Source organism: Chiloscyllium plagiosum, unplaced genomic scaffold (assembly GCF_037043375.1).
Source record: "Chiloscyllium plagiosum isolate Xiang-an unplaced genomic scaffold, Cpla_swu_hap1 HiC_scaffold_42, whole genome shotgun sequence".
NCBI classification, from domain to species: Eukaryota; Metazoa; Chordata; class Chondrichthyes; order Orectolobiformes; family Hemiscylliidae; genus Chiloscyllium; species Chiloscyllium plagiosum.
The window spans coordinates 35,328,049-35,348,761 of record NW_028270180.1 but is presented as its reverse complement, the minus strand read 5'-3'; the positions used below and the strand labels follow the sequence as shown (position 1 = coordinate 35,348,761).

The following is a 20,713-nucleotide window of genomic DNA, read 5'->3' as shown; positions in this document are numbered from 1 at the left end:
ATCACATGGTCTGCTATTACACACAACTCGTTGTTAGCCACTAACAGTCCCCATTAGTAGCTATTCACCTCCTGGCCAGATCATTGCCTAATACTTTGTCTGTCCAACTGTTGTTCTCTCTCTTTGAGCTCTATCCCCACCTATCATTTAATCCTTATTCCCTTCCCGCTCCCTATCTTCTTCATATAAACCAACATTTTCCTAATTAACATAACTGATTTTTCTCCACAGATGCTGCCAGACTTGCTGAACTATTCCAGCAATTTCTGTTTTTGTTTCTGATTTAGCTCATCCTCTATTGAAATGATGCTTAAATTCTCTACAGTTGGAAATAGGCCCTTCAGCCCAACTAGTCCACACCGACCCTCTGAACACAGACCCATTTCCCTCTGACTAATGTACGTAACATTATGGGCAATTTACCATGGCCAATTCACCTGACCTGTACATCTTTGGAATGTTGGAGGAAACCCACACAGACACTGAGAGAATGTGCAAACTCCACACAGACAGTTGCCCGAGGCTGGAATTGAACCTGGGACCCTGGTGCTGTGAGGCAACAGTGATAACCACTGAGCCACCGTGTCCTTTTCATAACACTAAGTATTTCTGTTTATAAATTACAGCATTTTTAATAGTGAATGATTATAAACTCCCTTGTACTTTAAACTCTCTGGTTTAAAATCTTGTGATATGTCGATGCACAAAATACTTTGTGTTTAAGAATAGGAAGCTCTGTTCAGTCTATCGAGTGAGAGAAATTTCAGGCACTGTTTGCTGTCTATTCATGTTCTGTCTATTGTCTATTTTGTTTTATATTTCTAGGTTGTGGAACATCTTTTCTTGCTTATCTCTGATTGCATGTGGGAGGCACCAATTGCTCAGGCAAAACATATGATTCAAGCAAAGGAGAAAGAGCAAGAAATTAAATTTCAGGTACATATGCACATTATTTGGAGGAAGTTGATTTCCTTTCCTTTTAGGCTAACAAATCAAAAGAATAGCATGACTGAAACAAGAGTTCAAAATGAGAATAAATTGAAGGAAAAATTAGGAGAACATTAATCAAGTAATTATGGGGACTGATCATTACAATACACAGCTAAGCTTCTACAATGTGTGAATTTGAGCAAGGAAGGAATGCAGAGCAAGTTAGGGGCTATTAGAAAATGCAGTAAAAGATTTAATGCTAGTTAGGCAATACCAAATATTTAAAGTACTACGGGGTCCATAACAGATATACATTTCTCTGAGGCACATGCACACAATGGGGAAGTTGAATCATCTGTGGCTCTGTTATGGACCAGATCAAACTTTCTTCAGATCTATTAAGGAGATGGCCAAGACCTTAAATTTTATTTAAAAGCAAGGGTAAGGCGCCTGTGTTTCAGATGTAATTTGATTGGTCATGCTACTATGCTTTAAGCAAGTTACATTTTATTCTTACACACAGTCAAAATACAAACAAAACAATGAAGAATTGGTATAACTTTAACTCTATTTGGTAAACTTTAATAGTTAAATAATCGAAGAATAATAGATTATTTAACTATTAAAGAACAACTGTTCCAATATAATAACATCACATAAATGTACACTTGACAAAGACAAATTCAGTAAAATAGATTGTCTCATATACAATGTTTCTCCAGTCCAAGAGAAAAGAACACACAGAGAAAATTCTTGCAAAGAGAGAGAACCCCAGCCTTATGCTGTGGCTGAGAGAGATGAAACAGCTTCCGTAACAAAACACAAACAACTGAAAACTAAACTCCTGATACTTTAGGAGCTTGACTGTACCCATTTACACTGCATCTATTGTTCTAATTTAAAAAAACCTAGGGGGTGGGTGATCAGTCAGAAATCATGGTACACATCGGTACCAATGACAAAACCAAGAAAAGGGATGAGGACCTAAAAAGCGAATATAAGGAATTAGGGTAGAAGCTAAAAGGCAGGACGATAGAATAGTAATCTAAGGATTGTTATCAGTGCCATGGGCTAGTGAGGCTTGGAACAGAGAGCGAGTGCAGCTGATCATGTGGCCGCAGAGCTGGTGTAGGAGTGAGGGCTTCAGATATGTGGATCATTGGGATACCTTCTGGGGAAGGTGGGACATGTACAAGAAGGAACGGTTGCACCTGAACTGGAGGGGCAGCAATATCCTGGGCGGGAGGCTTACAAGGATTGCTTGGCAGGGGGATAGGAGCTACAGATCACAGGATGCAATAGCCGGTGAACAGGCAGATACAGTATGCAAAGAATCTGTGAGGAAGGATAGATAGTTGATAGGGCAAAGTTACAGTCAGTGTGATGGGTTTAAGGTGTCTATTTTAACACAAGAAGTATCAGGAATAAGGGTGATGAACTTCGAACATGGATAAGTACTTGGAGCTCCGATGTTGGGGCCATTACGGAGACTTGGACATCACAGGGGCAGGAATGGTTCTTGGATGTTCCGGAGTTTAGATGTTTCAGAAGGAATAGGAAGGGAGGTAAAAGAGGTGTAGGGTGGCATTGCTAATCAGGGATAGTATCACAGCTGTAGAAAGGTAGATCGTCGAGAAGGGTTTGTCTACTGAGTCAGTATGGGTGGAAGTCAGAAACATTAAATGAGCAGTCACTTTTTTGAGAGTTTTCTATAGGCCCCCCCAAAAGCAACAGAGACATGGAGGAGCAGATTATGAGATAGATTTTGTAAAGGTGCAGAAGTAACATGGTTGTTGTCATGGGTGACTTCAACTTCCCTGATATTGATTGGAACTTCCTTAGTACAAATAGTTTGCATGGAGCATATTTTGTCAGGTGTATCTAGGAAGGATGTCTATGCCTATGTAGATAGACTGACTAGAGGAGGGGGGGGGCATATTGGATTTGAAGGTTGGAGGTCAGATATCAGGTCTGTAGGAGGCAGAGCATTTCAGTGATAGTGATCACAACTCCCTGATCTTTATTATAGTCATGGAGAGGGATGGAGCAGATAGGAAGGTATTTAATTGGGGGTGTGTGAGAATTACAGTGCTATCCAGCAGGAACTGTGGAGCATATATTGGGAGCAGACCAGGGAAATGCACAACAGAAATGTGGAGGTTGTTTAGGAAACACTTGCTCTGAGTGCTAGGTAGGCTTGTCCCACTGAAGCAAGGAAGGGATGGTAAGGTAAAGGAACCTTGGATGACAAGAGATGTGGCACATCTAGTCAAGAGGAAGAAGTAAGCTTACTTAAGGGTGAGGAAGCAAGGATCAGACAGGGCTCTAGAAGGTTACAAGGTAATCAGGAAGGAATTGAAGAATGGCCTTAGGAGAGCTAGTAGGAAGCATGATGAAGCCTTGGCAGTAGGATTAAGGAAAATCCCAAGGTGTTCTATATTTATGTGAGTAACAAGAGGATGACCAAAGTGAGGGTAGGGCCAATGAGAGATATTGGAGGGAACTTGTGCCTGAGGTCGTTCGAAAAGGTTGATGTTAAGAAGGAGGATGTGCTGAAAATTTTGAAAAACAGGTATGTTCCCTGGGCCAAACGGGATATAGTTGAAACTTTATTGCTGGAACAGCACAGCAGGTCAGGCAGCATCCAGGGAACAGGAGATTCGACGTTTCGGGCCTGTGCCCGAAACGTCGAATCTCCTGTTCCCTGGATGCTGCCTGACCTGCTGTGCTGTTCCAGCAATAAAGTTTCAACTTTGATCTCCAGCATCTGCAGACCTCACTTTCTCCAAACGGGATATACCCAAGGTCACTATGGGAAGCGAGGGAAGAGATAGCTGTGCCTTTGGCAATGATTCTTGTGCCCTCACTGTTCACCGGAGTGGGACCAGATGATTGGTGGTTGGCAAATTTTATTCCCTTATTCAATAAAGGGAATAGGGACAACCCTGTGAATTACCGATAAGTCAATCTTACTTTGGCAGTAGGCAAATTATTGGAGAGGGTTGTGAGAGACAGGATCTATGATTATTTCAAAAGCTTGGTTAGGGAGAGTCAGTATGGCTTTTTGAGGGGCAGGTCATGCCTCACAACCCTTAGTGAATTCTTTAAGGATGTGACAAGACACATTGATGAAGGTAGAACAGTGGATGTGGTGTATGTGGATTTTAGCAAGGCATTTGATAAGGTTCCCCATGGAAGCTCAATGAGAAAGTAAGGAGGCATGGGATACAGGGAAATCTGGTGGTCTGGGTACAGAGTTGGCTGGCCCATAGAAGACAGAGGGTGGTAGTAGATGAAAAGCATTCAGCCTGGAGCTCGGTGACCAGTGGTGTTCTACAGGAATCTGTTCTGGGTCCTCTCGTCTTTGTGATTTTTAGAAATGACTTGGATGAGGAAGTCGAAGGGTGGGTTAGTAAGTTTACCAAGTACACAAAGAGTCAGATATATTAGGGACATTTAAGTGACTCCTGCATAGGCACATGAATGATAGTAAAATGAAGAGTATGTAGGTTAGTTTGATCTCAGAGTAGGATAAAAGATCAGCACAACATCGAGGGCCAAAGGGCCTGTGCTGTGCTGTACTGCTTTACATTCTGTGTTCTAAGCTGTTTATGTTATTGGCTTGGAAGGGGCAACTCATCACCTCTATCTCAAAACCTTTCTTCAGGAAAAGACTAGGACAAAATATACCTCTTAAAGCTATGAAAGAAAGTCAAAATTGTATTAGATCAAGAAGAATGGCTTACATTTGCCTGAGTATTAAGAGTGAGGATTGAGTATTTTAAATCACAGTAAAGGTAACCAAGAAACTGGTTTTAAAGAAAGTTAGCAAAAAACTTCAAGTGACCAGTAAAAAATTTGTTAGGTTTGTGGAAAGGATAAGATCAGTCAGTGCAAAATGAGGGCCTATTACAGGAGAGAAAAATAACTTCTGGTGAAGAACGGACAAATTGGAGAGAAACTAAGCTTGCTTCCCAGAAATATTTGGCAAGCAAGGGACTTTGCTGAGGAATTAAAATGAATTTGTATTATTAAAGAGGGAGCAGAGACAAGTGTCAGCAGCTGGAAGGCCCCAAAATACACAAAATCCTGAACGTAGTTGCCCTTTAGACTTTTCATTCAATATGCTGACTGATGGCTAGCCAGGCTGAAAGACAGTGGAATAGATGAAGCAACCAAAAAGATAATGGGGATCTTTGTTGGGGGTAGATTCTGTACACAACAAGAGTATGAAAGTTGTGACTATGAGGAGTCTCAGAGTACAAAACTGGGAGATTGTTTTATAGTCCTTTCTACTGCCAAGCCAGATTTCCAAAGGCCTGGGTAGTTTGGTTTTCTGCCGTTAAATCCAAATTGATAAGACTTGAGTGCTTCTCAACATCACCATACTCATCCAATCCCAAACAGCCACAGTTAACTGGAAGCAAGCACACTTGAGGTGGGTTGGAGTCATGGTACCCATTTAAGCATTTAACTCTTGCCCTTCTGCTATCTGTCCTATACGTTGGTATGGCTTGAATTATGCAAAATTATTGGAATCCTTATAGTGTGGAAGCAGGCCATTAGGTTCATCAGGTGCACACCGATCCTCTACCTTGTGCCCATAACTCCTGCATTCCTATGGTTAATCCACCTAATCTGCACATGCCTGGACACTGTGGGCAATGTAGCATGGCCAATCCACCTATCCTGCACATCTTTGGACTGTTCCTTTTTTTTAAATTTGAGTGTTGACATTCTGTTGCATTTTTATGTTTAATTCACTTTGGAAAATGTTTTATGATATGTTTTTACAACTAAATCGAAGCAAGGTGAAGTCGAGGAAGAGGATGAAAATCTCCCTGTCCAGGAAGTATCATTTGATCCTGAGAAAACCCAGTGTTGCGTGGTGGAGAATGGACAAGTTCTGACTCATGGTAGTGGTGGAAAGGGCTATGGTTTAGCATCAACTGGAATTGCTTCTGGATGTTATCAGTGGAAGGTATATTAATAATTAAATGGAAATTTTAAAATACCTTAATATTAAGACCAAATGACTTTGAATTGCGTCCTTTTAAATGTGATCCAGTTTGACAGTGTCTTTTTGTTTTGTGTATTTGAATATCATCCGAGTACTTTCAAAATTTGTTTTCTAGTTCTATATAGTTAAAGAAAATAGAGGTAATGAAGGTACCTGTGTGGGAGTATCTCGCTGGCCTGTGCACGATTTCAACCATCGGACTACCTCAGACATGTGGCTGTACAGGGCTTACAGTGGTAATCTGTACCACAATGGGGAGCAGACACTCACCCTCTTCAGCTTTACTCAAGGAGACTACATAACATGTGTGTTGGATATGGAGGCCAGGACCATCTCATTTGGGAAAAATGGAGAGGTGAACTAATCTAAATATTCTCTGTTTGTAAACCCAGTTATAGCAAACCAGTTTAGAGTAGAAATTCTTCACTATCCACAATGTGCCAAAGTGGATGTCACTTTGATCTTGTTATGAGAAAAAGGGTCTTCTTACCCTGTTACAACTGATAAAGTATACATCAGTCGATTCGATTTTTAGGATTTCACTTTTTACAGGCACTTATTCAGCAAAATTAAAAATTCTGTCCTTACACAGAAGGAATTAAATTTAAACTTGTGAAATACAGTGCATTCCTTATTACCTGTTCCATCTGAATGAAGCTCTGATTTTAAACGATGTACATCAATGATAGAGCAGATAAAGCGTATTTATGTTGAAGGGTTAGCATTAAGATAAGTCCTTGGTTATCCATCAACTCTGAGTATTAATGTATTTCTGGGTTTTCTTATTTATCTTGGGAATGAATGACCAATTGACACAACAAAATTTATTTTAAAGTGTAATTTATTTAAAAAAAACACTGTCTAATGAGAATTAGACTATAAACAAAAAGCAAGGGCTGAGTTTTCTAGGATTGTTATGAACCACCTGGGGGAGGCCGTAAACCAAAATAATTAAATTGACTGAATGATTATCAACAAGGTTTTATAGATTTTACTGTAATATGAATTAGATTTGGTGCAACATGCATGTTAATACAACAAAGAGTAGTCTTTCTACAATATGTTGACATCACTCGCAGGACAAAATGGCATGATATGTTTATACAGTTTCAAAGTATGTCTTCATTCATGAAGTGAGGACTCAATCTGATAACAGTTAGCACCTTTGACTTTCATACTTTGATATCATTAGAAAGGCATACTTCTATGAATCATCTCACCCTCCGGTCAAGACAATGTTGTTGGTGTAGCTTTAAGAGTTTCTTTTCAACTGACAAACCAATAATGCCCTGGTTCAAGGTTTGACAACTTCTGGGGGAAAAAAACAGCTCTTTAGCATCTCTGTGCTATTCAAACAATTTACCATATGTTAGAACTTTTTTATTCACCTGCCTCCTTTCTGGCTAAGCAGAAACCTAATCTCACTAAGAGTGAATTTCTTCTCCCCCAAGAATTCTCAGGGTCTCTCTTTCTGTTTCTGTATGTTTTCTCTGTGTTCGCACCTGTTTCTTCACACTCCAGCATCTCTGCTTTTAACTCTTTGTAGCTTTCTTTTAATGGTGATGCGACGTCTGGATTTAACTAACTTCTTCTTGGTACTGCTTCCAGGTAGAAGGTCACCAGATCTCAGACTAGTATTTATTCTCCAAGAAAATTGCAGTTGATCCCTTTTGCAATTGCTATAGATTCTTGACATCCTTTTCATAACATTCTTGTAATCAATTAAATTCCATGGATATTTTGCAGAAATTTTAAATTTTCTTACTGTGCTACTTCTGGGTCAAAGTTCATCACACACCCTAATTCTTTGAGTACACTTATGGACAAAGGGTGAAGGTAAACCACTGGCCTTTCAAGTATGTTCCACCATTCAATAAGGTCATGGTTGAACAAATTTTAACCTCAACTCGACATTCTTGCATATCTCCAATAATCTTTCATTCTTTTGATCACCAAGAATCTATCCATCTAGCTATCTCTGCATTTAAAATATTTAAAGATACTGCAGCCACTACCTTTTAAGAAAGAGAATTTCAAAGGCTGACACAAATGTTTTCTCATCTCCATTTTAAATGGGAACCCTTATTTTTATGTTATGACTTCTAGATCTATATTCTCTCAGAAGAGGAAACATCCTTTCAACCTTCATCCAGTCAAGTTCCCTCAGGATTTTATATGATTCAGTTAAGTCACCTCTGATCTTGCTAAACTCCAGAAGATACAGTCCTAGCCTGTGTAGCCTTTCCTCATAAGGCAATCCACTCATTCCAGCTATTAGTGTAGTAAACCTTCTCTGAACTGCTTCCAACACATTAACATCTTTCTGTCAGTGCAGTGACCAGTACTCTCCACAGCATTCCACACTGCAGTCTCACCAATATTTATCATTAAAGAATAACCTCCCTCCTCTTGGCAATCAGTTCCCCTTGCAACAAGCCATAACATTCTATTAATCTTCCTAGTTACCTGCTGGCCTGGCATACTAATCTTCTGTGATTTGTGCAGTAGGACACCCAGGTCCTACTGCATCTCAGAACTCTGCAACTTCTCATCTTTAGATAATATGCTGTTTTATTCTTTCTGTCAAACTGGATAATTTCATACTTTCCCATATTGCACGCCATTTGCTAGATCTTTGCTCACTTGCTCACTCTTTCCCTTCATAGGATGTTTATTTCTGCTTCACAGCTCACTTTCTGACCTACCTTTGTGTGATCAGCAAATTTAGCTGCCATGCCTTGATCACTTCATCCAAATTATTAATTTAAATTGTAAAGAGTTGAGGTCATCACCACTCATGACAGCCTGCGTGCCTGAAAAAGCCGATCTTTTATCATGCCAATATGTTACGCCCTACACACTGAGCTTTTATTTTCTGTGATAGCCTTCAATGTGGCACCTTATAAACTGCCTTCTGAAAGTCAAAATGCAATATATCTACTGGTTCTTTTTTATCTACAGGGCAAGTTACTTCTTCAAAGAACGCCAATAAATTCATTGAGCATGATTTTCCTCTGATAAACCATATTGGCACTGCCTGAATACCTTGAACTTATAGAGGTTTATAAAATCATGAGAGGCTTGGGTGGGGTAAATAGACAAGGTCTTTTCTCTGGGGTAGGGAAGTCTAGAATTAGAGAGCATAGGTTTAGGATGAGAGGGAAAAGATTTAAAAGGGACCTTTCACATAGAGAGTTTTCAACATTTAAAAGGATGGGTATGCGAATAGGTAGGATTTTGAGGAAAATGGACCAAGTGCTGGCAAATGGGACAAGTGTAATTTAGGATTTCTGGTCGGCATGGCCAAGTTTGATTGAAGGGTCTGTTTCCATGCCTTATATCTCTGACTCTATAAGTGCCCTGTTATGATATTATAATAGCTTATCACATTTTCCCAATCCCAGATATTAAATTAGGTTCCTAATTTCTGCTTTCCTCCCTTTTTCAATAAAGGAATCACATTAGCTATTTTCCATTCTAAGCTTACCTGAATCTAGTGCTGTTTCCTCAAATGTCTGAATATTTAATGTAAAGATTTTTAAAAAACAAGAAATTTTCAGATAGTATTTCTGCTAATCTCTTGCCTCAGCAAATCTAAGTTTAGATAAGGTGTGTACTACTGTTTTAATGTATTCTAGTCTATATACAGTTCACTGGAAATTACTTGTGAAAATGTATCTTCAATCGTAGAAAGTGAAAGGGGTCACAGAATCATCCATTAGTAATAGCTGCTGTTATTGATGCAATATACATTAACATATATCTTTCATCATCTTTTCCTTCTAGGAGCCTAAGCTAGCTTTTGAAGATGTGGATGCAACTGAATTATATCCATGCGTAATGTTCTACAGCAGCAATCCTGGTGAAAAGGTGAGCATTTTTTCTAATTGAGCAATCCCACTGAGAGATTAGTGTTCGAGCATAGACATTTTTTCTAATGCCGTGTGCGTTATATGATGAAAACATGTCAAATTTCAAATTGGTTTTATATAGTTCTTATCGGGTGTATTGCTGCAGACTACTGCACTAATCTGTTTCAGCTAGTAGCAACCCCAAAATAACATAGTAGATTTTCTAAGCAGCAAGGAACATCTTAATTCAATCCAATTGTTGCTAAAGAGGTTTGGATCAATGGAATATAAAATGGGACATGTTGTCCAAGAAGAGCCCTCCCTCTTCTCATTGTGGTTTGTATTGTGCATTGGGTTAGCACCTTCTAAATGCTAAAAAATTCCAAATCATTTCATAAGAGAGTTATTAAACAATACTTTGCCACCTGGCTACAAGAGATATTAAGATTGGTAACTAAAAATGGTCCAAAAATTAGTTTTGAGGAGCAACTTAAAGGAGAACTTGTTTGGCAGAGGGGTTAATGAGACCTAGATAGATGAAGGCACAGCTATTGTTGTAACTGGAAATTGGGGATATCCTGATAATCATCTGAAGTGAATTCAGGTTCTATTTGGAGTTGCTATTGGACATAATTACAGAAAATGTTTAGCAGATCTGGCAGAATTCCTAATTAACAATTGGAGTGTCCTGACTGAATGGATTATCTCATAATATGTCTGATTTTCAAGACAAAGAAGGAAACGATCATTGACATCACCTTGCTTCCCCTTCTAATGGCCTGTTGGCTCTCACCACACCACCTTCCTTCCAATGGCCTGACTCTCCCATTGCACTTAACTATGGTGTGACAATGCTGCTCCTTTAACAAGGTTATGATGGCCTTGTTTTTTTAAGAGAGATTATACAACACAGACACTGAAAGTCTAAGTTGAAGGGTTTTAGGGCCAATTTGATTAAAGCTAACCGATACTGCCTCAGGCAGAATGCTTGCAAGTTTAAAAAAAACACTTGTACAATGAAAGAGGAGTGGCCAGTTCTCTCAGGTCAGCTTTTCTCTGATTTGATTTGCAGACTGGCTACTTACTGAAACCAGTCAGGCTGTGTTTGAAGCTGCTAGACCCAAAGAAACAGGTCCATACTGGTCTTCTCTCTCTGACATTTCTCCTGTAAGAACTTACGTTTGATTGTACCTTTTGTGCCAAGGGATGTTTATGGGGATTGTTGCAAGTATTGGGAACAGCATAATTAAGGTGGGATAATCTGTTGGGACAGTTAAGTTTATTCGATATTCTGTTCTCTTTTTTGTTTGTGAATCATCGTGGGCGGCACGGTGGCACAGTGGTTAGCACTGCTGCCTCACAGCGCCAGAGACCCGGGTTCAATTCCCACCTCTGGCGACTGACTGTGTGGAGTTTGCACGTTCTCCCTGTGTCTGCGTGGGTTTCCTCCGGGTGCTCCGGTTTCCTCCCACAATCCAAAAATGTGCAGGCCAGGTGAATTGGCCATGCTAAATTGCCCGTAGTGTTAGGTAAGGGTTATGGGTGGGTTTCGCTTCGGCGGGTCGGTGTGGACTTGTTGGGCCGAAGGGCCTGTTTCCACACTGTAATGTAATCTAATCTAATCATTCGGTAATCTTGCAAAACGTTTTGTTTTGTTTAAAACTAAGTAGTTTGACCAGTTGCACCCCTCTTGGAATATCCATGTTACACCTACTTAAAACAATGGGCAAAGTTAGGGTTTGGGCAACGTTCTTGAAATGTTTTCAGGGGGTCGGGCCTGGTCCATAATAGATTGGGACTTCTTGTGGGTTTTGTTCTATAGTTCTGATTTGCTATTAGGATTGTTGGACTCAAAGGAAGTGAGTGGCAGGTCTTTTGTTCTGGGTATTGATTTCAATCGGTTTAAACAGTGCTTGCGATAGCAATAGCTCTTTCAGTCATCAAGAGTTTTCTGGGGTAGAAGAAATGACTTTGAGGGTTTTGCAAAAGGCAATTAAGGCCAAACTGCTGGGATTAGCAGACAAGCTAGAGTCGGAGTTACCTCCTTCTGTGAGGAAATGACATATAATTACATTAACGCTCAGCATTTAAATTTTCTGGAAATGGCATCAGAATCTTTAGAGATGGCTAAAATTCAGTTGAAAATGAAGCAGCTTAAGTTAAAGGCAAACGACAAGGAAAGGGCAACAGAAATGAAACAGTTTGAATTATGATTAAAATCAGAGGAGAGAGAAAGAGGGAGAAAAGAGAGGAAAGGAAGAATGAGAGGGGAGTTTGAATTTCAGAAATTGGCTCTTATACAGGAGTTCAATCATCCCCTTTTTGAAGTAGTGAGAACTCGTGTGGAAGAGCAGAGAGTTAAAGTGGCAAGATTAGCAGCTGAAATGGCTGATGATTATGAGTTGGCCCATAAATCAAAGTTTATCTTCCAAAATCAATTTCAATCCGTGAGAAACAGAAGTTTGTGAAATTGAGAAATCCTCACGTGGAAAGGGAAAGGTGGACCTTGGTGAAGATCATAAAGATAACTTGCCACAAGATAAAAAAGAAACTCTTGAAAGAAAAAGAGAAGTTGAAAAGCTCTGGTGTTCTCACTGCAATAAAGTAAGCCACATGAAATAATAGTGTTCGGAAAAGCATTGGAAAGCCAGATATAGGAAAATAAGATAAGCCAGTGAATTTTGCTGGAATGGTAATGGAAAGCACGGTGGAGGCTAGAAAGCTGCACCAGAATGTACAAGCTAGTCAAGAGGTTGGTTAAGGGGGAAGTGCCAGATAATATTAAACCATATACCTGCAAAGGTAAAGTTTACGCACATTGGGCAGGAGTAGAAGATAAGAGATTAAGAGATACAGGATCCTCTCAATCTGTGATGTTGAAAGATGAGGGGATATGTACCTCTGAAGGACTATTGCCAGAAAAGGTGCTAGTAACAGGAATTCACAGTGAGACAAGAAGCGCTCTGTTATGTAAAGTGAGGTTGGAGTATCCAGTGAAGAGTGGAGAATTCGAGGTAGGAGTGCTGGACAAACACTCAGCTCCAGGAGTACAATTTGTCCTCCTAATGATACAGCTGGGTCACAGGTAGCTGTGGTCCATACTGTGGTTGAAAAGCCAGTGGAAAGTTAGGCAACTCAATTATCGCAGGACACATATTCTGGACGGCACGATAACGTGGTCACTAAGTCACGAGTTGAAACAGGAGAGATCAAAGAGTACAGATAAGAAAGTTGAAGTTGAATTAGTAGAGACCCTGTTTGATTAGATGGTTGACACAAACAAGGAACCAATGGATGACACAGCTGACATCTTTCGCTCACACAAATTAATTGAGTTACAGCAGAAACCTGAAAATTTAAAGTAATTAAATCAAATGGCATACACAGGAAAAGAATACAAATGTATCCCTGAATGTTATTATCTTAAAAATGATGTCTTAATGACGAAATAGAGACCATCACGCATTCAGGCAGATGAGAAATGGGCCAAAACTGAGGCATTCGCAAGTACTAAGATAGGCTGAAATAAAATGTAGGAGAAAGTGAGATGCTAGAGGTCAGAGTCGAGAGTGTGGTGCTGGAAAAGCATAGCAGGTCAGGCAGCATCAAAGGAGCAGGAGAATTGATACTTCATCAGGAATGAAGAAGGACTTATGCCCAAAACGTCGATTCTCTTACTCCTCGGATGCTGCCTGACCTGCTGTGCTTTTCCAGCACCACGCTTTCGACTCTGAAACAAAATGTACTAGTGCATGTTTGCATGATTATTGTCAATGTACTGTATATGGATGTTGTAGTACCCTAACAATTTGAGATTAAAGAGTTTTAAAATTAAGCCATCTTTCGATATTAATGGTTCATCTCTTTTTTAAGGGGTGTGACGATGCTGCCCCTTTAACAAGGTTATGGTGTTCTTGTTTTTTTTTCAAAGAGTTGTAAAAGACAGAGACTCTGAAAAATCTAAGTTAAAGGGTTTCGGGGCCAATTTGATTGTAGTTAACAGATACTGCCTCAGGCAGAAGACTTTCAAGTTTAAAAATTGTACAATGAAAAGGGAGTCGCCAGTTCTCCCAGCTCAGCTTGGCTCTGGGTTAATTTGTTTTTTTTGCAGTCTGGCTTTTCACTGAAAGCAATCAGGCAGTATTTGAAGTTGCTGAACCCAAACAAGCAGGTCCATGCTGGTCCTCCCTCTCTGACATCTCTCCTGTAAGACGCTGTGTTTGGTTCTACCTTTTGTGCCAAGGGATATTTATGGAGATTGTTGCAAGTATTGGGAACAGCATCATTAGGTGGGGATGGTCTGTTGGGTCAGTAGGTTAAGTTATTCGCTATTGTGTTTTTTTTTTGTGTTTCATTCAGTAATCTTGTAAGTAAATTCTGTTTTGCTTAAAACTAAGTGGTTTGACCTGCTGCATCCCTCCTAGAATATCCGTGTTACACCTGCTTAAAACATCTAACAAAGTTAGAGTCTGGGCTACCTTCTTGAACTGTTTTGTGGGTATCTAGCCTGGTCCAGTATAATAGCTGGTCACTCTCTTATCTCCACTGATAGCCTAATTCTCACCCTGACTATCAAAACCCGCTCCCCAAGCCTTAGTTAATTTGACTCTCGCTTCTACCTTCCAATGCTTATTCTGCCTAGTCACCACCACAGCACCAGACCTGAGGCTAATTGAAGCCATTAATGTTGCACTGCTGTCTACTGTTCCAAACACAAATTTGTCTCTTCTGCATTTGCCACAACTAGTGACCCTATCAGCAGAATTTAAAGGAGTAGTAGTTCTTGCTGGTTATAGTTAACTGTTTGCCTGCGGAGTCAATACCATCAAACAGCAATAGTCCTATTGTAGCAGATGTAATTTTGGGATGTCTACCACCCTATTATTTCATTATCAAACAGACTTAACAAATCAGAAGATGTGTGCTGGTATAGTTTAGCGCAGCTGAGAACGGAAATTAAAAGGTTAACAAGAAGGATTTGCTTGATGCAGGTGAGTGAGATTAGAGTTTAGAAAAAGAAAATCCATGAGCAGTTCGAGCTTAGTGAAGCTAGTGGCCAGTGAAAAGCTGATGTTGTACCTAAGAGTGAAGACTGGAATGAAAATTCTAGAGTCCATCTGATCATACACCCAGAAAAGGAGGAGGATGACCAGAAATGGAGCAATCATTGAAACAGTCTACAAAAGAGAAGTTCTTGAGACAGAATTTCAAGATTGCATTAGCAGAGATGAAGAATTGATAGTCTTTGTGAATGGTAAGGCAGTTTGAAGAATTACTGTATTAACACTTGTGGGGAATTATTAAGAAATCCCTTAAGTTCTATATTGCTGGATTCTGCATTCAATGTTTTAAGTATACTGTGGGGTCCAAGATTGCAATTTGTTATCCATCTTTAAGACATTTTAATTCTGTGTGCGACAATATAACTTGTAAATGTATTGTTGATTATATTTCTGTTCTAGTTTTGTACAATACAGAACTGGCTCAAAGGCTCAAAGACTTTGAGGGTGGTGGTGGAGGGTTGTTTTTCAGACTGGAGGCCTATGACCAGTGGGGTGCCACAAGGATGGGTGCCCTCTACCTTTTGTCATTTACATAAATGATTTGGATGCGAGCATAAGAGGTACAATTAGTAAGTTTGCAGATGACACCAAAATTGGAGGTGTAGTGTACAGCGAAGAGGGTTACCTCAGATTACAACAGAACTTTGACCAGATGGGCCAATGGGCTGAGAAATGGCAGATGGAGTTTAATTCAGATAAATGAGAGGTGGTGCATTTTGGGAAAGCAAATCTTAGCAGGACTTATACACTTAATGATAAGGTCCTAGGGAGTATTGCTGAACAAAGAGACCTTGGAGTGCAGGTTCATAGCTCCTTGAAAGTGGAGTCGCAGCTAGATAGGATAGTGAAGAAGGCATCTGGTAATCATCTGGTGTGAAATCAAGTTAGCCAGGAAAGACTCAAAGAGAGAGCCAAGAGGGGACGTGAGAAGACTTTGGCAGGTAGAATGAAGGAAAACCCTAAAGCTTTCTATACATATGTCAGAAATAAAAGAATGACTAGAGTAAGATTAGGGCCAATCAAGGACAGTACTGGGAAGTTGTGTGTGGAGTCAAGGAGATCAGAGAAGTGATAAATGAATATTTTTCTTTAGTACTGGAAAAAGACAATGTTGTTGAGGAGAATACTGAGATACAGGCTATTAGACTAGATGGGATTGAGGTTCATAAGGAGGAGGTGTTAGCAGTTCTGGGAAGTGTGAAAATAAATATGTCCTCTGGGCCAGATGGGATTTATCCTAGAATTCCCTGGGAAGCTCGGGAGGAGATTGCAGAACTTTTGGCTTGGATCTTTATGTCATCATTGTCGACAGGAATGGTACCTGAAAACCGGGGGATAACAAATGTTGTCACCTTGTTCAAGAAGGGGAGTAGAGACAATCCTGGTAATTATCGACCAATGAACCTTACTTCGGTTGTGGGCAAAGTGTTGGAAAAGGTTATAAGAGATAGGATTTATAATTAATGTAGACAGGAATAAGTTGATTAGGGATTTTGTGAAGAATACGTCATGCCTCACAAACCTTATTCAGTTCTTTGAGAAGGTGACCAAACAGGTGGATAGGGTTAAAGTGGTTGATGTAATGTATATGGATTTCAGTAAAGTGTTTGATGAGGTTCCCTGTGGTAGGCTATTGCAGAAAACAGAGGCATAGAATTCAGGGTGATTTAGCAGTTTGGATCAGAAATTGCCTAGCTGAAAGTAAACAGAGGGTGGTGGTTGATGGGAAATGTTCATCTGGAGTACAGTGACTAGCGGTGTACCATAAGGATCTATTTTGGGGCCACTGCTGTTTGTCATTTTTATAAATGACCAAGATGATGGCGTAGAAGGATAGGTTCATAAATTTGCGGATGACACTAAGGTCGGTGGAGTTGTGGACAGTGCCGAAAGATGTTGCAGGTTTCAGAGAGACATAGATAAGCTGCAGAGCTGGGCTGAGTGGTGCAAATGGAGTTTAATGGGGAAAGTGTGAGGTAATCACTTTGGAAGGAGTAACAGGAATAAAGAGTACTGGCTAATGATAAGATTCTTGGTAGTTGTGGATGAGCCGAGAGATCTTGATGTCCATGTGCATAGATCCCTGAAAGTTGCCACACAGGTTGTTAGAGTTTTTAAGAAGGTGTTCAGTGTGTTTGGTCTTATTGATAGAGGGATTGAGTTCCAGAGACATGAGGTAATTGTTGCAGCTGTACAAAACTCTGGTGCGGCCACATTTGGAGTATTGTGTACAGGTCTAATCGCTGCATTATAGGAAAGATATGGAAGCTTTGGAAAGGGTGCAGAGGAGATTTACCAGGATGTTGCATAGTATGGAGAGAACGTCTTATTAGGAAAGGTTGAGGGAATTGAGACTGTTTTCGTTAGAGAGAGGAATGTGGAGAGGTGACTTAATTGAGACATATAAGATAATTGGAGGGTTAGATAGGGTGGACAGTGAGAGCCTTCTTCCTTGGATGGAGATGGCTAGAACGAAGGGACATAGCTTTAAATTGAGGGGTGATAGATATAGAACAGATGTCATAGGTAGTTTCTTCACTCAGAGTAGTCTGGGCGTGGAACGGCCTGTCTGCAACAGTAGTAGACTCGCCAACTTTATGGGCATTTAAATGGTCATTGGATAAACATATGGATGATAATAGGATAGTGTAGGATAGATGGGCTTCTGATTGGTTCACAGGTTGGCGCAACATCGAGAGCCAAAGGGTCTGTACTGCGTTGTAATGTTCTCTGTTCTATGGAACTTATTCTTTTTGAGCAATTAATTAAAATTGGAATCTACTGGGCTCCAGTAACATGAAGTGCAAAACAAAAATTGGCCACTTTTTCATTGACAATATACTTTCTTTCAATCCTAATTGAACCTGATGACTTCTTTTGTTTCCAGGTTAAAATCTGTGAAGTGCAGATGCGGGGCACTCCAAGGGATCTATTACCTGGTGATCCTATCTGTAGTCCTGTAGCTACTGTCCTGGCAGAGGCCACTATTCAACTCATCCGTATTCTGCATCGTTCAGACAAATGGACTCACTGTATAAACAAAAATATGATGGACCGTTTGCAGAAAGTCAAATCTTGCATCAAAGAAATCAGCCAGAAATTAAAAAAGAGTCGCTCTGTGCAAAGTAGAGATGAACATGAAATAAAAGAAGAGAGTAAGGAGGAGGAAAAGAGCAAGTATAGCAAGCATGGTTTGGCAGAGCTCTCAGAAATCCAGCTGAGGACCCTGTGCACTGAGGTGTGGCCTGTACTCGCAGTAATTGGTGGTGTTGATACAGGTCTTCGAGTTGGAGGGAGGTGCATTCACAAGCAGACAGGGAGGCATGCTACTCTTTTAGGCGTACTCAAAGAAGGGAGCACTTCAGCAAAAGTACAATGGGATGATGCTGAAATAACAATAAGGTAGGTATGATATTAATCTTTAGTGGAGCTGATTGTTTTTGTTTACCAGTATTTATAATGCATATGGCCATGTCTCTTTCTATCTGTTGCGCTTGTGTATAAATTATACTTTTTTTTTTCTGTTGTCCACAGTGATTTATAGCAGATGTTGTTTTACGACATTTGAGGTTGTAACTGTAGTGTATGACAGGAAAACTGTTTCAGGAAATTCCATGCTTTTTAATAATCAAGATTTTAATGTAATTTATGCATGTAGATCTGTAAGCAATGCATTACAAACAAATGTGTTAACATATTCATGGAACACGTGTTCCCTGTGACTGGTCATATTTAAAGCAAGTGCAATCTTTGAACCCTTATTGTCCCTAGTGGTTAGCACTGCTGCCTCACAGTGCCAAGGACCCTTTTGTTCCCTTATTTAAGAAAGGAAGCAGCGATAATCCAGGAAACTATAGGTCAATGAGCCTGATGTCTCTGGTAGGGAAGTTCTTGGAGAAGGTACTGAGGGACAAGATATATGCAAAGTGGAAGAAAATGGACTAGTTAGTGACGGGCAGCATGGTTTTATATGGTCAAAGTCATGTCTTACCAACCTGAATGAATTTTTTGAAGAGTTGACAAAAATAATTGATGAGGATGTGGTTTATATGGACTTTAGTAAAGCATTTAATAAGGTCCTACATGGCAGATTAGTTCAAAAACTAAAATCACATGGGATTCCGGGTTGGCTGGCTAGATAGATGCAAAACTGGCTGGGTCATAGAAGACAGAGGATAGCATTGAAAGGGTGTTTTTCAGTAACTATTGGTGTTCCACAGGAATCAATATTGGGTCCTCTGTTGTTTGTAGTAGATATAAATGATCTGGAGGAAAATGTGGGTGGTCTGATTCGTAAAGCTTGCAGAATGACATGAAAATTGGTGGATTTGCTGATAGTACCAGCAATTGTGAAAGGATCCAACAGGATATAGATGGATTAGTAACTTGGGCACAGAAATGGCAAATGGAGTTTAATCCAGACAAATGCGAGGTGATCCATTTTGGAGGATCAAATTAAAGTGTGAATTAATCTTTAAATGACAGAATTCTTCGGAATATTAACATACTGACTGATCTGAGCATGCAGGTCCACGGTTACCTAAAAGTGTTACACAGGTGGCCAAGGTGATTAAGGAGGCATATGGCATGCTTGCCTTCATCGGCAGGGGCAAGGAGTACAAAAGATGGCATATAGTTGGAGCTATACAAAAGCCTTGTTACACAATTATGAGAGGCATAGATAGGATGGATCGTCAGAAGCTTTTTCCCACAGTTGAAGTTTCAATTACAAGAAGGGACAGGTTCAAGATAAGAGGAGGAAAGTTTAAGGGAGATGTAATGAGGGAAGCTTTTCCCACAGAGAATGGTAAGAGCCTGGAATGCGCTACCAGAAGAGGAGGTGGAAGCAGACACATTGGTGACATTTCAGAGGCATGTTGGTTACATGAATAGGGAGGGAATGGAGGGATACAGACTGAATTAGGGCAGAAAGTTTCTTATTTAGTTAGAGAAGGACGATCGGAGTTTAGTAAGGGAATGATGATCGGCACAAGCTTGGAGGACCTGTTCCTGCGCTATATGTTTTTCTACTTGTGTTCATTTTTATCCTCAGGCTGTTGGAATTTGCACATTCTCCCTGTGTCTGCGTGGGTTTCCTCTGGATGTTCTGGTTTCCTTACCACGGTCCAAAGATGTGCAGGTCAGGTGGATTGGCCATGCTGGATTGCCCGTAGTGTCCAGAGATGTGTAGGTTAGGTGGGTTAGCCATTGGAAATACAGGGATAGGGTGGGGAGATTGTTTGGTGTGCCAAATGGAGCCCTCCAATTACAGGCCTCCACTGGAGAATGCAGAAACAATTGTTTTTTGTTAATACATTAGTGAGCTGTGTGTGTTATTGGCTACCCAACATTATTGCCCGTCCCTAATTGCTGAGATGGCTGTTCAGAGTCAACCACATTGCTGTGGGTCTGGAGTCACATGTCGGTCAGACTAGACAAGGATGGCAGATCTCTTTCTCTAAAGGGCATAAGTGAAACAGTTGCTTTTACAACAATCGACAATAGCTATACAGTGGCATTAGACAAGCTTTTAATTCCAGATTTTATTGAGTTCAAATCTTACCATCTGTCACAGTAGGATTCGAACACATGTTCCCAGACTATTAATCTGAGTCTCTGGGTTACTCGTCCATTCACATTACCAATATATCATCTCCTCCCACATATGCAAATTTAATTCAAAGTATATCCAAATATGTAAAGTCTGTCAGATTCACATACACTTATTAAGTGGTTAGTCATTTAATTAGCTCTGTGGCTGATTTTTTTTTCTCTGCAATTTTGATTTTTCTTCAAGTTATCTGGCACAGATTGCTTTAGTTTTTCCTTTTTTTAATCTCAACAAATAC

General features: G+C 40.1%; 1 protein-coding gene across 6 annotated transcripts in view; it reads left to right on the top strand.

Moving 5' to 3' along the window:
* The window catches only part of herc1 (HECT and RLD domain containing E3 ubiquitin protein ligase family member 1), a 483,062-nt gene that overhangs the window by 221,969 nt on the left and 240,380 nt on the right, over window positions 1-20,713 (top strand). For all 6 annotated transcript variants that reach the window (XM_087981970.1, XM_087981969.1, XM_087981967.1 and 3 more), the window contains exons 33-37: window positions 826-936; window positions 5,738-5,911; window positions 6,066-6,305; window positions 9,737-9,820; window positions 17,752-18,266. In XM_087981970.1, the coding sequence (XP_087838096.1) occupies window positions 826-936; window positions 5,738-5,911; window positions 6,066-6,305; window positions 9,737-9,820; window positions 17,752-18,266 (1,124 nt within the window). The remainder of the gene's footprint in view (window positions 1-825; window positions 937-5,737; window positions 5,912-6,065; window positions 6,306-9,736; window positions 9,821-17,751; window positions 18,267-20,713) is intronic.